The sequence below is a fragment of the Fusarium poae genome (assembly GCF_019609905.1).
Source record: "Fusarium poae strain DAOMC 252244 chromosome Unknown contig_1, whole genome shotgun sequence".
In the NCBI taxonomy this organism is placed as follows: domain Eukaryota; kingdom Fungi; phylum Ascomycota; class Sordariomycetes; order Hypocreales; family Nectriaceae; genus Fusarium; species Fusarium poae.
Genome location: NW_025408659.1, coordinates 1296087 through 1311031, shown reverse-complemented (window position 1 = coordinate 1311031; position 14945 = coordinate 1296087). Strand labels below are relative to the sequence as shown.

At 47.9% G+C, this 14945-nt stretch overlaps 1 protein-coding gene across 1 annotated transcript; it reads right to left on the bottom strand.

The window, feature by feature from the left end:
* Positions 1-6783: 6783 nt before the first annotated feature.
* Positions 6784-8219, bottom strand: FPOAC1_013155 (uncharacterized protein; the record flags this gene model as incomplete). The annotated part of the gene is made up of 2 exons (XM_044857497.1): positions 6784-7026; positions 7077-8219. The coding sequence occupies 2 exons, from the start codon at positions 8217-8219 to the stop codon at positions 6784-6786; spliced, it is 1386 nt and encodes a 461-aa protein (XP_044701680.1).
* Positions 8220-14945: the final 6726 nt, after the last annotated feature.

Sequence of the window (14945 nt, the reverse complement as noted above, 5' to 3'; positions counted from 1 at the left end):
GTAGGTGTAGGTATCGTGTTAAAATTCAAGGAGCCATGCGTGGTGCCGAAGAGAGTATTGAATTATGTCATTTGAAATCGTTCAGATAGTTGTTTCTTGACTGTCTCAATTTCACTCATATCAGGACCAACGATTAACAGATCATCCACGTAGACAGCAATGTATGTTGAGTCCTTGACGAATATTCCTACATCGGCGTGTACTAGTTGAAACCCCAACTTGGTTAAATAGTCAGATAATGTCTGATACCAGATCCTTGGAGACTGTTTGAGACCGTATAGTGCCTTGTTCAACTTGTATGCTCGTCCTGATTTGTCGTCAAATCCTTCTGGTTGTTGTACCCAGATATCTTCATCAATCTTTCCATACAGAAATGCCGTCTTTACATCCATTTGTTCAATGTGATAGTCCATTGCAGCAGTGATTGCAAATATTTCTTTGTAACTCATTGGTTTCACAACAGACGCAAATGTCTCGTGATAGTCAATACCTTCCCGTTGCTCAAAGCCTCGGACGACAAATCGTCCTTTGTATCTGACGATTTGTCCATCAGCTCCACGCTTGATCTTGAAGACCCATTTTCCTCTCAATGGAGACACGTTCTGAGGTGGGTGCGCAAGGTACCATGTCCCATTGTCTTCAATTGATGTCATCTCTTCATCCATTGCCTTTTGCCACTCGTCCCATCTGCCACTGCTCCTAGCTTGTCGGAATGTCTTGGGTTCAAGATCATTTGCTGAGAGAGCGTATGGCGCCATGAGGCTGACGAGCAAAAATCTGTCATCTGGGCTTGGTGGATTAGCCACCAGTCCAAACTTTGATCTCTGTTGTGTCGCTGGTTGTGGTGCAATCAGTTCGGGATGATGTTGCGTGGCTGCATGAGGGACATTGTGTGTATTGACTCTGACATTGTCATGTTCCCTCAACTGGAAAGGCGGGACGACTGTAATGGAGTCATGGATGATTTCTTCGTCTTGTGGCGTTGATTGATGACTTGATGATATGTCATTGTCTGACATTGTGTGGGAAGTCGTCTCGTATTGGGTCCTGGTGGCTTGAATAAAGTTTGAACTAGTTGAACCTTGTTGTGGTGATCTTGCCTGATGAGTCTTAGTCACATGGACTTCTTCGGATGACTCGGGAATGTTCAGTTTGTGTCTGGACTGGACATTCCGTCCTGTCTGGTTGTCCTCATTTCCCTTTCGCTTCCTTATGGATGTCTCGTCGAAAATCACATTGTTTGTAATAAAGACTTGGTCGTTGTCTCCCAGCAGAATGTAGTTCCTTGATCCTTGATATCCTAAGAGTCTGCATGGTCTTGTCTTCTCTTCCATCTTCTTCCTTTTTGCTGGAGGAATAAGCGCATATCCCTTGCTTCCAATTACACGAAGATGTCGCAAGTCTGGCTTTTCTCCAGTCCAAGCTTCCCAAGGTGTCACGTCCTTCCCGGCCACAGGACTTAGATTCCTAATGTAATTGCAGGTACGTAGGACAAATGGCCACCATTTCAATGGTAGTCCTGACGAGATCATTACAGGATTGAGTTTTTCCAGGATAATCCTGTTTCCCACTTCTGCAAGTTCATTCTGTTGGTGTTGGTCTGTGGCTGTGTAGATGATTTCGATTCCTAGATTCTCACAATGTTGTTGAAGAGAATGGGAGACGTTCTCCCCTCCTCTGTCTAATCGCAAGAATCTAAGTCGTCTTGTGGATGTTTCTTCAGACTGAAGTAACTTCACAAACACTCCTTAGAAGTCGGATTTTTCCTTCAATGGGAAGATCCATGACATCATGGTGTAATCGTCGATAAAGAGAGCCCAGTATCTGTATCCATCCACTCCCTTGGTTGGAAATGGACCGGCGATATCTGCGTGGAGACTCTCAAATGGTCTTGTCCCTTCTTAATGTTATGTGTGTGGGGAACTTCTTTCATCTTTCCAAGACTGCAGCCGTCACATTTTGGTCCTGGTATCATTGGTTGAAGTCCTGTGGATTGTTCTTGTAACTTCTTGATGTTTCTTTCCCCAAGATGTCCTAATCTGTCATGCCAGATTCTCAGGTTTGGGTCCCGAATCTCAAATGAAGCAAATGCTGTCTTCATCTCTTGTTCCTTTTCATTGATAATGTAAATGCCATTCTTTCTTGTGGCCGTTATGATGGTTTGTCCTTTTCGAGTAATAATAGCCTTCCCGTGTTGGAATGTAATAGATGCTCCTTCTGACTCAAGGGCAGACACAGACACCAGGTTCACACATGCGTCTGGAATAAGGAGTGATTGTCGCAGGACAATTACCCCGCTTGCTTGTGTGTTGATCTTGTATGTACCAATGCCCTTGGGCATGACTTTTGTGTCTGCGATGCCATTGATTGGATTGCCATAATAAGGTTTAAGCTGGCTGAACTTTGTAGGCTGGCAGAAGGTGTGTGATGAAGCGCCACTATCGAGGATGTGGATCTTTTGTAGTGTCTGTGCAGTCTCAGACAATCCGGCTGATGGTGTCATGTCGTTGAATGCCATGAACCCCATTCCTTGCTCAAAGATCTTATCGGTTGCAACCATGGTTGTGTGGTTTCTTTCGGAGTGATCTTGATCTTCAGTCCTTCGGCGTTTGGCCCTTTTAGAGTAGAATTCTCTCTTCAAGTGTGGGTGTGTCTTCCAACATCCGTCTGCGTCGTGTCCTGTCCTGTTGCATGTTGTACAAGGTGGTCTCTCCTTGGAATTAGTCTTGAATCTGTCTCTTGAATTTGTATTATTCCTTGCGACCAGGGCAGTCTGTTGATTCTCTCGTTGTTTCATGGCTTGTTCCTCTTGTTCAGCCCTCATAACTGTCTCAGTAAAGGACACAGGTTGTCTGATAATTTTTTTCACTGGCGTCTCTTTCTGGTAGAATATTGTAATTTTGACAGAATGAGGTTAGGAAGACTGAGTAGGTTGGGCCTAGTCCAGTGAGGAACTTATTAATAAACTGTGGGTGTCCAATGGCGCAGCTTTCATCCAGTTCAAGTAGTGCTGTCCTAGCCTTTTGAAGTTCATCTGCGAAGTGCATGATGCTTGTACAATTCTCAAGACACAGGTCGTGGTATTTCTGATCAAGCTGTTGAAAATGTGCGCTTCCTTTTGGTCGAAAATGATTCCAAGCGGACGTGATGACATTGTCAACAGTCTCATCGTCTTTGACGCTTTTCTCGACCATGTTTCTGCAATTGTAACCCAGTCGGTTTTTGATGGCTGCGACTGCTTTCTCTTGTCTGCTCTTCCATATCTCGTCTTGAACGCTTAAGGTTTCCTGGTCCAGGTTTGTGACCCCAACCCTCAATGATGGCTGAACCTTGTTGCGAGTCAGGAGGTCTCCGTACCCCGCCATGGCCAGATGGTCCTTGATTTCCCTCACCCACTCGATGGCATATTCTGGTGATTCCAGCTTGTTGATTGAGGTGAGATGAATCATTATCTGCCTTGACCATCAAGCCTTTGAGAGTGTCGTCGACAAACCATACTCCCAATTCGGCCATGATTGATTGGTCGACCTTGCCACTCGTGATGGATAGGAAAAGCTCCCTACGCTGAGGATTTCTTCTGATCCAGTAGACCAGATTATGGAGTTTTCCAATAGGGCCTCTTTTTCTCCATTCACGGAGTAATTCGCGTTCTTTCTTCTGGTCTTTCTCCGCAATGTGACTGTCGAATATGTCACTAGAATCGCCCTCTAAGAAGGCCTTTGCCGATAGGTTGAGGATATGGCCAACACAGCGGATTCGCCGCTCGCCTTCCAAGCCCTCAAGCCCAGTAGGGCTTGCCCGGGGATTGAACATCTTAAGCAAAGCCCGGACACAAGTATCGCAAGGGTCAGCGTTATCTGCTGTGAAGAACCCGATCTTCTTTTCCAAGCCGTATTTCCGGATGACCTTAGCCATCAAGATGGCCTGATTTTCGCCACCGTGACTGCCAGAGAGCTTCTCTAGGCTGATAAGGCGGACTTGTGGTGTCCCGGCTATGTCAACATAGTACGCTATCACCGAAAGGATAGCAATACCATTAGGCGAAGTCCACATGTCAAAGGAAGTATGAACCTTTGATAAGGCTTTATTCATCTCATCCTTTAACATCCTCGTGTGTTCTTCGAATTCTTGTAAGATCCACCTTCTTACGGTGTTTCCCGACGTCGGCAGAACTTCGATAACAAACTCGTCATCTAGGAAGGCAAGAAGCTGTCGAAATAACTTGTGTTCAACACCGTGAAGAGGGATATTGGCATCCGTAATCCAGCCGAGAAGAAGTCGCTTGAAGATGTCTGCTCTACTCTCAACGATCAGCGGCCTTCTTTTGGCGGCCCGCTTTTGCATATCAAGGACCGATACAGAGGATGACGGAGCCGGAGATGTTCTATTCGACGGTTCGGGCTCTGAATCAGGACCGTTGTCGTGTGCAGTAGATGGCTTATATATATGGTCGTTGTTCAAGTGGTAGATCGGGGAGGTAGTTGCCTTAGCCTCCAATATCTTAACCTGGTTCCGTGCGTCACATAGACCACAAACCCAGTATCGGCCACCTGCTGTACCGTCGTCGCTAAGCCTGATGACGTATTTGCCGTACCGAAGGATCCATGAAAGGCTTCTCCTTCGCTTTTTGTGTATCCAGTCCTCTAGGACATATCGGAGACCGTCGATATATAGCGAAGGGAGTGAAGAAGGTTGAGCGACGTCGAGATGCTCAGGCCGAACGGTCGCCAGTTGGCTTGCTACGCTTCTCGTGCGCCGAAGGTTCGAAAGGGCACTATTGCCAGCCACGGACTGGGTCGTCTCGAAGGAGGAGGAAGAGGAAGTTCCCGCAATGGATTCTTTGTCAGGCATCTCGAAAATAGAGCGAAATACGGTATCCAGGTTCGGGGATATCAGCTGCGTCAATGCACTGTCGCGTTGCTGCAGCAGATTGTTGCGCGATAAGGACCAACTGTGGGAAGGAATCCTGTCAGACAATTGGCTCTACAGGGATCAGAGATGGCACCAGTTAATTGATGAGAAATATCTTGGGAATAAAAGAAATTTGAATAGCCATGTGTTCAGGTATGGCTATTTAAGCTCATGTCGTTAGGATTGGAGCACTTGATGCGACAAACCGGATGTGAAACCGGATACATGACCCCAACGTATGGGCCGCGTTTCACATCCGGTCGCACGGTGCTTGCGGTTTTGCCCCACTTACTTAGATCTTACTTACTTACTTGCTTCTTAGAGGTTTTACTTACTTACTTCGCTGCCGGGCTTACTTACTTACTTACTTGGTTACTTACTTGCAATTACTTTACTTATGTCGAACGCTGCACGGTTCAGGATCTATCTAGTCGGTGAACTAATGTCTCAGCGATAACGTATCGCCACGTGATCTGACCCACTTGTAGCTCTAGGGTAGGCAGGTCCGGTTGTTGGAAACCGCCTGCTTGTAGCAAGCAAGTTTGTCTAAACAAGGGACAATCGTGAAGACAAACGGAAGATGCCTGGATAGGCAGAATTGAGGTGAATTGAGCCCTTTTGGCTATATAGATCGATGAAATTCCTCCTGTAGAAGCTTTCTTCTTGTTCTGTAGATCTTCTAGTTATCCTGTCAATGTCATATTTTGCCCCGATTTTGTCCGTGTTGATGACGCATGTTTTAGAACCTTGCAATACCGGTCTTGGGCTGTGACTGTCACAGTGACACCCTATGAGGCAAAAAACTTTTCACAACAGCGAGAACGAATTTTTGAAACAACAGCTACATATTGAGCACAACACTCCCGCCCGTGGCCGTAATGGCTTTGACCGGTCATTTTATCTTCCCCGAGGTGTCTTGATGGCCGCAGAGGTCGGGTTACGGTCGCGGGCGAGAAAAGAGCGCGAAACAATCAGAGCATGTCACGAAAACCACGTGTCCGCGAACGGCGACGACCTTAGCTGAGCTACGACGTATTCCATGCAGTGCGACGACGAAGCCCAAACATTTCCACCAGCAGCTTCGAAATAAAACATACAGCTACATATGGGTTTTTGTCGGTCGGCCCATCTCCTAGCCAAGGTTTGCGACGTCCCACTACGACGAGATGACGGACAGAACGGTATCACCTCCCGCGTGGTAGAGCACCAGATACCCGGCATGCTACGAATGATACCGCACAATACTACAGATTACAGACAGACTTGCCCACTGTCGCCCCCACAAAATACCGTATCGAGGGATTGGTCCCCTTTCGTTACCTGATAACGTCTGAGGAAGCCGCGCGGGAGCTCTCATACTCAGTAATCCGACATCTCGAACCGAGCGGAGCATCGCACTACATGGGATAGTCGACGCCTACTATTGTCACCATCGCCGGTAGCGATACACACACAGATAACGAATACATGGCCACATAGGAACCCAGCAGGAGGCAACAAAAGCAGAAAGACATGGAACATGGCGTACAGAAAGAGCCCCGGGGTTTAACGAGGGAGGTTATCTTACATACAAAGCCGATAGCTGGGGGCTCATCCCCGACGAATACCAATGCACACCAGACCGTGTGTGCGTATATCATTCCACTGACGCCGTTTCGTAGTCACCAAATAGTACTTGGAAGCACGTGATAAATGACGCGTCATAAACCTGGGGTTTATGACCGTCATTTACCTAGAGGTTTTGGTAATTTACCTCGATGCATCCCTATTACACAGGGGACTTTACTAGTTAAACTATTACCCACAATCTATCAATATCATCCAGCAGAAAATATGCTCCTTTAAACCATGCAACGTAGCTGCCTGTTGTACTTAGGCTGTGAAATATAGCCTACCCGGAGATGAACTTTGAACATCGTTACAGAAGGCCAAAAGACTGTTTTTGTTAAGGCAGAAGCAAAAGCTGAAACCAAGCTCGTCAAAACACTTAAGGAGGTTGATAATGCACCCGCAGGACTTGCGGCTTTCTCCAAAGATATGATTAACCTTTGATCGCTGGCCAGGGCGAATAGTACGAAGGGAAATCTGGCATTTGATATAGTAGAAAATGATAGACTAGACTGAGTCAATATCAAAGTCGGAAAGAATTGAATTAGTTAACGTACCATGAGATATGGGTGACTGCATATGATATATTTAAGAGGTTTCCCCACCACAGCCTCAAGCGATAAGTGATATGGCAGCTGGGCATACCATACGTCGAGTTTGTTTTGGAGAGGCTCCGTTTGCTGATCTCGCAATTGGGGAAGAGCAAACGTGGTACACGTCAGGTCAAGGAGTTCGCCGAGTACACGAGCTGCCTTGAACAAGGCCAGCGCCCGAGACATTCGAGTGTTTGGGTCATGAGGCCTAGGCGAAACCCCATTCTCAATGATATATTCGTCGTCAATATCGGAAGGATAGCTGGCAGTAACATCCGTAGTCTTCAGCATCGTTGGCAAGCTAAACGTAGCCGCGCAAAAGCAGTCTAGCGTGTAGAGGGTCCAGAAGACCCTCTTGTTCATCTCAAGAGTAAGAGTTGAGAGTGGTCCATTAAGGTCGTGGGCACAGTCTCGGTGAAGTTCCAAGAGGTTGGAAAGACAAATGGCCCTGTTTCTGTAGTGTATAGCTCCATCACGCTCTGCACGTATGATGCAACAAAGAGTTGCAAGAGTCAAGGATTGGAGAGCATGAATGCTCTTGTGAGGAAAACTTGAGCTGAGTGCGTCTCTCCATATTTGTGTGACCATAGGGAATTGTTCGGGGTCCGCGACATTGGATGATAGACCGGTAATGTCGATAACAAGGTAGATCTGAGCGAGCTCGTCGCAAAGATAATCTATCTCGGGGCCGGAGATAGAGTTGCCAAGAAGTTTCCGAAATGTGGGTTCGTGTAACATAGGGAAGAGGGGGGCCCATTCCTGGAAGTACACTTTGGTGCTGTGTTCAAATAAAGAGAAGAAAAGAGCGTTTTGGCAGTGCTCGAGCGGTACAGTGGGTGATCTGTCGCTGAATGGACTGTCGGAGACGTCACCAGATGGTTCGTTGCCTAACGTTGGAGCAGTCGTCTCAACGTCACAGACAACTGCGGAATGGATGTCGCCTTCCATTCCTAGAGACCCTTGATTCGCGCCCAACATCTTCCACCCGTGTGTGCTTTGACTTTCGTGAAGGAACTGCCGCTTCCCAGTCGTTTCCTCACTGCATCTGCTATGCTCTTGTCCGTGAAGAACAGTATGCGAAGGAAGGTCGCGATGTTGGTAACTCATTCTTTCTTGGCGACAACGTAGAGAAGCCCGCACCAATCGGCGATTAGGTCGCCTCCCTGGAGCTGCAATTGAAAGAAAGTCGTGGGTAGGTTATACTTTCTTCAAAATGCGAATGACTTTCCTTGGCCCCAGCTACCTAGCCAAGTCCGGTACTCTCGAAATAATGTTGGAAGTACCAAGGTTTCTCCTCACGTCATGATCAAAGTTAATACCTAATACATAGAAGATTCGAGAACTCAAGGATAACTCAAGTATACAAGACCTTGATGATTCTTGAATAGAAGAACAATAATTAGCAACTGAATTCTTACACACAAGTGCACCCGGCATGACTGCGCATCATAACAACAGGTTATGAGCCCGGAGTACAAGTATTAAACTTCTCTTCTGAATCAGAAAACCAAACTTTAAGGTTTACTCTAAGCCCTTTTTGGCAACTATGTCTCCACAGCGTACCCCGAGTTTCACCATGCCGGCTCGCAACACTATACCCGTTGGCTATTGTTTATATTGCGCAGTAGTGCTGGGTGAAAATGTATTTTATAAAACTTGATTGTTCATTATTGATATGAGAGTTCTTCTCGGGTTTATATCTCTAGATGATTTCATCTAGGACTTTGAACTCTAAATCTAGGACTTTCAGTCTGACAGTCTAAACCCTGAAAGGAAGGGGGATCCCCGGATTTTCCAACACGCCCCCATCCACCTTGTCTTCAGGGTACAGAGTCATCGTGGACTTCAGTACTCCAAATAATACGACCTGCTTCCTCGATCGGACATGCACTGACTCGAATGGCTTCTAGAAAGTGGCCATGACTGACTGCATTCAACGGTTTAGTGAGTCCGTCTGCTACCTGCTCGTGTGTGCTAACGTATTGCACATCAATGTTCCCGGCTTCAACTTCTTCTCGGATATGGTGCTCGGTTAACGGAATGTGCTTTGTCCTTTGGTGGAGCTCAGGGTTTCTGCATAGCTTTAGGGAACCCTGGTTGTCGCCGTTCAGTAGGATGGGCATATGTAGCGGAAGGAGCAGTTCAGAAAAGAGGTTCCTAACCCAGGCCAATTCTCTGGCACACTGGGAGAGTGCTGTATATTCAGCCTCAGTGGTCGATAGTGCTACTGTTTCGTGCCGTTTGGCCCTCCATGAGACTGTAGACCCTTCAAGTTGAACGAGCCACCCGAACGTCGATCTTCCCGTAACGGTGTCGCCTTTCCAATCTGAGTCGGCCCAAGCTGTGATGCTCCAAGCGGATTCAGGATCTTTCTTGACGCCCCCAAGCACTAGGCCGTGGTCTCTTGTCTGCTGTAGATAGCGAAGACTTCTTTTGATCAGTCGTGAATGTGCTGGTGATGGATTCGACATGTATCTCGAGAGTACCGAGAGAAGAAAAGCTAAATCGGGTCTGGTTTGGGTCATTCCATACATCAACGAGCCGGTTTTCGAGCTATAGTCTTCTCGTTCTTCTGGAGAAGCCGAGTCGCCATTGTCTCTTGGTTGCAGTGTCGAGAGTGAATTTCGCTCCATCGGGGTCTTGACCGGTCGGCAATCCTCTAAGCCGAATTTCTTCAGTATTATGGTAAAATATGCATCTCCAAGAAAATGGCTAGCGGGACCAAGATCAGTCATGGTAAAGATCTCTCCCAGGCGGGCTTTGTACCCTTGGATTGCTTCCTTGTTGCTGCCCATGATGAGGAAGTCATCCACATATGTGATGATGATCACTCCCGTTGTGGGATTGTGATATACGGCCGTGTCAGACGTTGCTTGTCTGAAGTCAAGGGATTCCAAGGTCTCCTTCAGCTTCTTTTGCCATTGCCGAGGCGCCTGCTTGAGCCCATAGAGGGATTTGATCAATTTGCAGATCTTCTCAGTTGAAAATCCTGGCGGACGGTCTTCTGGGTGTTGGTCAAAATACTCGACAAGTCCTTCCGGCATTTCGATGAAGACTTCTTCGTCGAGGTCCCCTTCCAAGAACGCCGTCGACACGTCCATCTGCTCAATTTCCCAGTCAAGACAGGCAGCAACGGTGAGGAGGATTCTCCAGGTCGCCGATTTGGCAACAGAGGCAAAGGTCTGGTTGTAGTCAAAGCCGAACTGTTGTTCAAAGCCTCTGACCACCAGCCGCGCCTTGAACTTGTCCAGGTTGCCGTCCTCTTTTTTTCTTGACCTTGAATACCCACTTGACTGTAAGTGGCCTATTGTGAGCTTGGTTGCGGTCCAGCATGCGCCAAGTTCCTTTCGTGAGGAGACTGCGCAGCTCACTGTGTATTGCTCTGAGCCAATGCTCCCTTTGCGGACCTTGAAGCGCTTCAGTCATTGTTTTGGGCTCAGTGATCACCTCTTTTCGGGGATCTGGCAGCTTAGCTGATGTCATGGATGTTGTCGTCTGTCCATGCTGAGGATTATGCACCTCGGCATGCTGAAGATTGTTCACTTCAGACCTTCGTGGGCTCGGAGTTTCTGTCTGCTCCGTGACTGACTGTGGCCGGCTTGAGATGGGAGCTCCGTTCTTGCGGATTTCCGGCTCAACATCATGCTCAGTTTCGGTCAGGAGTTCTTTCTCCCCGACCTTTTCGTAGAATTTCACATTTGCAGAGCGGACGATCTGATGTCCCTTTCTGCGAGAGGGCACCCAGCAGGTGTAGATCTGTGAACCTTCCATGCATAGGTAGATTCCAGCCTCTCCTCTTGGACCAAACTTGTGTGATCTCAATCTTCGTTCTTTTGGTATGTGTATCGTGACTTGTGAGCCACAAATTCGTTCTCCGGATAGATCCGGCTTGTTGTCTTGTCCGGGGAAGGCCTCGTTGAGAAAGCTTTCCATGGGAGTGAGGCCATCAATTGCCCTGGTGGCTGTCACGTTTGTCTTGCGCACCATATCTTCCAGGACCAATGGCCAGAGCTCTATCGGGATTCTTTCCGATTCCATGGTTGCTCTGACTTTGTCAAAGATGATGCGGTTAGAGCGCTCAGCAACTCCGTTAAATTCAGGAGTATATGGTGTCGTCTTGATGATTTTGACGCCGTGGGTGTACTCGAGGTTCTTGAGAGACGCACCATAGAGCTCAGAGCCGCCATCCATCTGGATTGCGTACACTCGGATGCCATACTGAGTTCGTATCTTCGAGATGAGCTGGCCTAGAAGTTCCGAAGCCATTCCCTTCCTCGTGAATGTGTAGGCCCATCTCATTCGATGTTTATCATCTGTGGCAATCATTCCCCATCGTTCGCCTCTAATACCCGGTGGATTGACTTTGAAGGTGTCAACATGGATGAAACCGGCCTTGGAGGCTCGCTTCCGTTTGTTTCGTGGAGTCCATCGTAGGGCCTTTGCGATATCGCAGGCGAGGCAGTAATTGAAAGGCTCATGATTGTGGTGGCTGTCGCAGAACATTCCTCTCGTCATTTTGGCAGTCTGCGATACCTGATATACGTTGACGTGGCCGAGTCTTCGGTGCCAAAGATCGACATCCAGGCATTGCTTTGATGAAACAATGTGGTGATTGCATGGTTCTGGCTGGAGTTCGGAGACGGCCTGGTTTGAAACGGCTGTCTCTCTGACCTCAGTGTTGACGTACAGACCGTCCCTTCCTATACGGAGGAGACCAAAGACGTCTCCTGTTGGGTCGTATATGTCGTTACCGTCAATCCAGCCGCCGTTCTTGTACAGCCTGAGCCCTGACATGACGTTTACCGGAAACTCAGGGATGAATAGCGTGTCTTTGAGGTTGACTGTGACCTGATCGCCCCATTTGTTTATGAAGCAAATTTTGACTGTCCCTCGACCGGATGGGTACACCTTCCCACCGCCCGTAACGAGGACCGTTCGGGTTGCAGGCTGCAGCACTGTGAATAGTCTTTGGTCGTTGCAAATGTGGACTGACGAACCCGTGTCGAACAGCCATTCTGCGGTTGAAGAGATGCTATCAAGGGAGACCTTACACGTTTCTGTATTGTCCATAGGCGGCTCGTCTGAGACGCTGTCTTCAAGAATCAGAAAAGATCGCTCGACTGTCATGTGATTTGATTCCTTGATATGGAGATTCTTGCTGTTGTCGCGTTGACGATCATGCTCCATGAGTTCCTTGGCGAGACGGACTGCCCAGTCGGGCCGCTTACCCTTATGGGCGAACCAACAATCATTTTCGTGATGTCCTCTCTTCTTGCAGTTTGTGCAGGTATAATCCTTGTGCTTGCCGACTCGATGATTGGTCTCCTGGTTAAACTTGTTCGCGGCTCGCTGGTTCTTTGAAGAGCCTCTCCTCCGTCCACTTGCCTCTTGCTTTCTTGTGGTTAGGCCCTTCCTCCCGGTCTTTTTACCGTGGGCCCAGTACGTAGAGGCAGTACCATGACTGTCATCGTCATCTGATGACCTGTTTTCATCAATGAGATCTTGCTGCATTGATCGTAGTGTTGGCGGATGCTCAGAGCGAAGGAGAGCCCGTTGTCTGGCAGTCCAGTCGGGGTACTCGTTCTCACAGGCAGTCAGATAGACCACCTTTTGAGGGTATCTGAGATTGGTTCCTTTTGCTCGAGGAGAAGTTTGACGAGTCGTTCGAAATCGACATTGAATTGTGGAATTGTCTCGTAAGAGCTTGATTTGATCCGGATAAACTGGTAAAGTGTTGTCTGCAGGAGAACTGGGCCTGTGCCAATACAGTAGGCCTGGAGAAGGTTGAACATCTCCTGGGGGTTTTCAATCCCGACCAGTTGACTGAGTGCTTCTCCAGTGCAGTTACCTCGGATGGAGACGGCAGCTTTCGCCGCCCTGATCTTTTGATCCATTGTCTGCTGTTCCTCGGGAGGGTAATCACCAAAGACAGCATCTTCGAGACCATTGATCCGAAGAATGGCCTTCTGAGCTGGGCAATATTGCTCCCAATTGGAGGGGCCGCCTAGCTTGAGCTCTTGCGGAAGGAAAAGAGTATTCTTTTCGGAGATGACCGTGGTACTGTCATAGGTTGAAGATGGTGTGTGGTCTTGACCTGAAGCACCAGATCGCGACGATTCGGATGCAGGCGACACTCTGATGGTGTTGCGAGTTTGCATAGTGAAAGGTGGGGCTCGACGTGAGGCCATTTTGGGATGAGGTTAAAGTTCGGTTCTTTGATTCAGAAGAGAAACCCGGTGTTTGCTAACCCGGGCTCATAACCTAATGTTTATATTGCGCAGTAGTGCTGGGTGAAAATGTATTTTATAAAACTTGATTGTTCATTATTGATATGAGAGTTCTTCTCGGGTTTATATCTCTAGATGATTTCATCTAGGACTTTGAACTCTAAATCTAGGACTTTCAGTCTGACAGTCTAAACCCTGAAAGGAAGGGGGATCCCCGGATTTTCCAACAAAAACTGCTGGAAGAGTTCAAGACGCCGAGCCCTCCTCAACTGCACTCAGATGATACGCCGAAAACGAGCCGGCAAGTGAGGGAAATGGCCAAACACCGCAGTCGTCCGACCAGGCGGAAGTATAGTAAGATCGCAAAGGGGTTAGAAGCTTTAGAGATGAAGGTGGCCGTTCAGAATGCGCGGATTACTGGCCTCGAGGAGCAGATGGCCCAGCTGCGGCGAGGGAAGAAAAGAAAGGCGGTACCGAACCCGAACCGACGATTCATGACTCTGGCGGAGACTCTAGCGGCTGGAGAGGCTCTTCCTGACTCAAAGGATGCAGAAATAGAGGTGGTTGTGGATGAGGAGGTCGAGTCGGTGATTGAGGTGGGTGTCAGGTCAGAGGACGAAAGTGAGGACTTTATGGTCGTAACAAAGCACTGCCAGCGCACACGGAGCGGTCGGGAGGTCAAAAAACCACGCAGACAGTAAAAATTGACCAATTTTCTAGATACTATCTCCAAAGTCTCATTTATTAATTGAGAATCGGGCCTGTTTTTGTGGACATAAAAATTTGGATTTTGTATGAGAGGAGCGAAATTTTGGTTATGCATTAGGTGGTCCTGGATGGTACATCCTAGACTAACTCACCGCCACCCCCCGACCCCGCACACCTCACAACATCCACTCGTCATTGAAGTCTACACTTTGATATTACTCTGTAATTATCAAATTAAATCCGTATTTTATTTTATTTTAACGGAAATGAATTCGCAAGAGTCAGATTATGAATACAGGATGTTTCTGGCGGTCAATGATGCCAAAAATATAGGTTTGCGCGCTTCGGCGCGAAAACACGGCATGAAGCTCTCGACATTGAAGGATCGTTGCGCCGGCGGCCACGACATCAACACATCACATCAGAGAGAACTGTCGTTAACGCCAGAGCGAGAGGGAGACCTTGTGACATATATTGTCGAACGAGAGAAGGCTTTTCAGCCTTTAACAAGGACTGAGATACGCCTCTTTGCAGAGCAATTGTCAGAGGTCAACGGGCAGATACGATATATCGGCAAAAACTGGGTAGACCGGTTCTTCACACGACATCCGGCCATAGAAAAGAAGCCTACGAAGGTCTTTGAGTCATCAAGGAAACGTGCCGTCACAAGAAAGTCACTTTCTGACTACTTTACCGGTCTTCAATGGGTCATTAACGAGAAAAACGTCAAACGAGAGAATACATATAACGTCGATGAGAACGGCGTTCAACTTGGAGAGACCCGGGCCGGTATAGTAGCTGGGACATCTATGACAGCAAGATCTGAAGTTATCAAGTCAGACAATTCAACTTGGGCTTCAATTATCGAGTGTATATCAGCAGGAGGTATCCGGCTTAC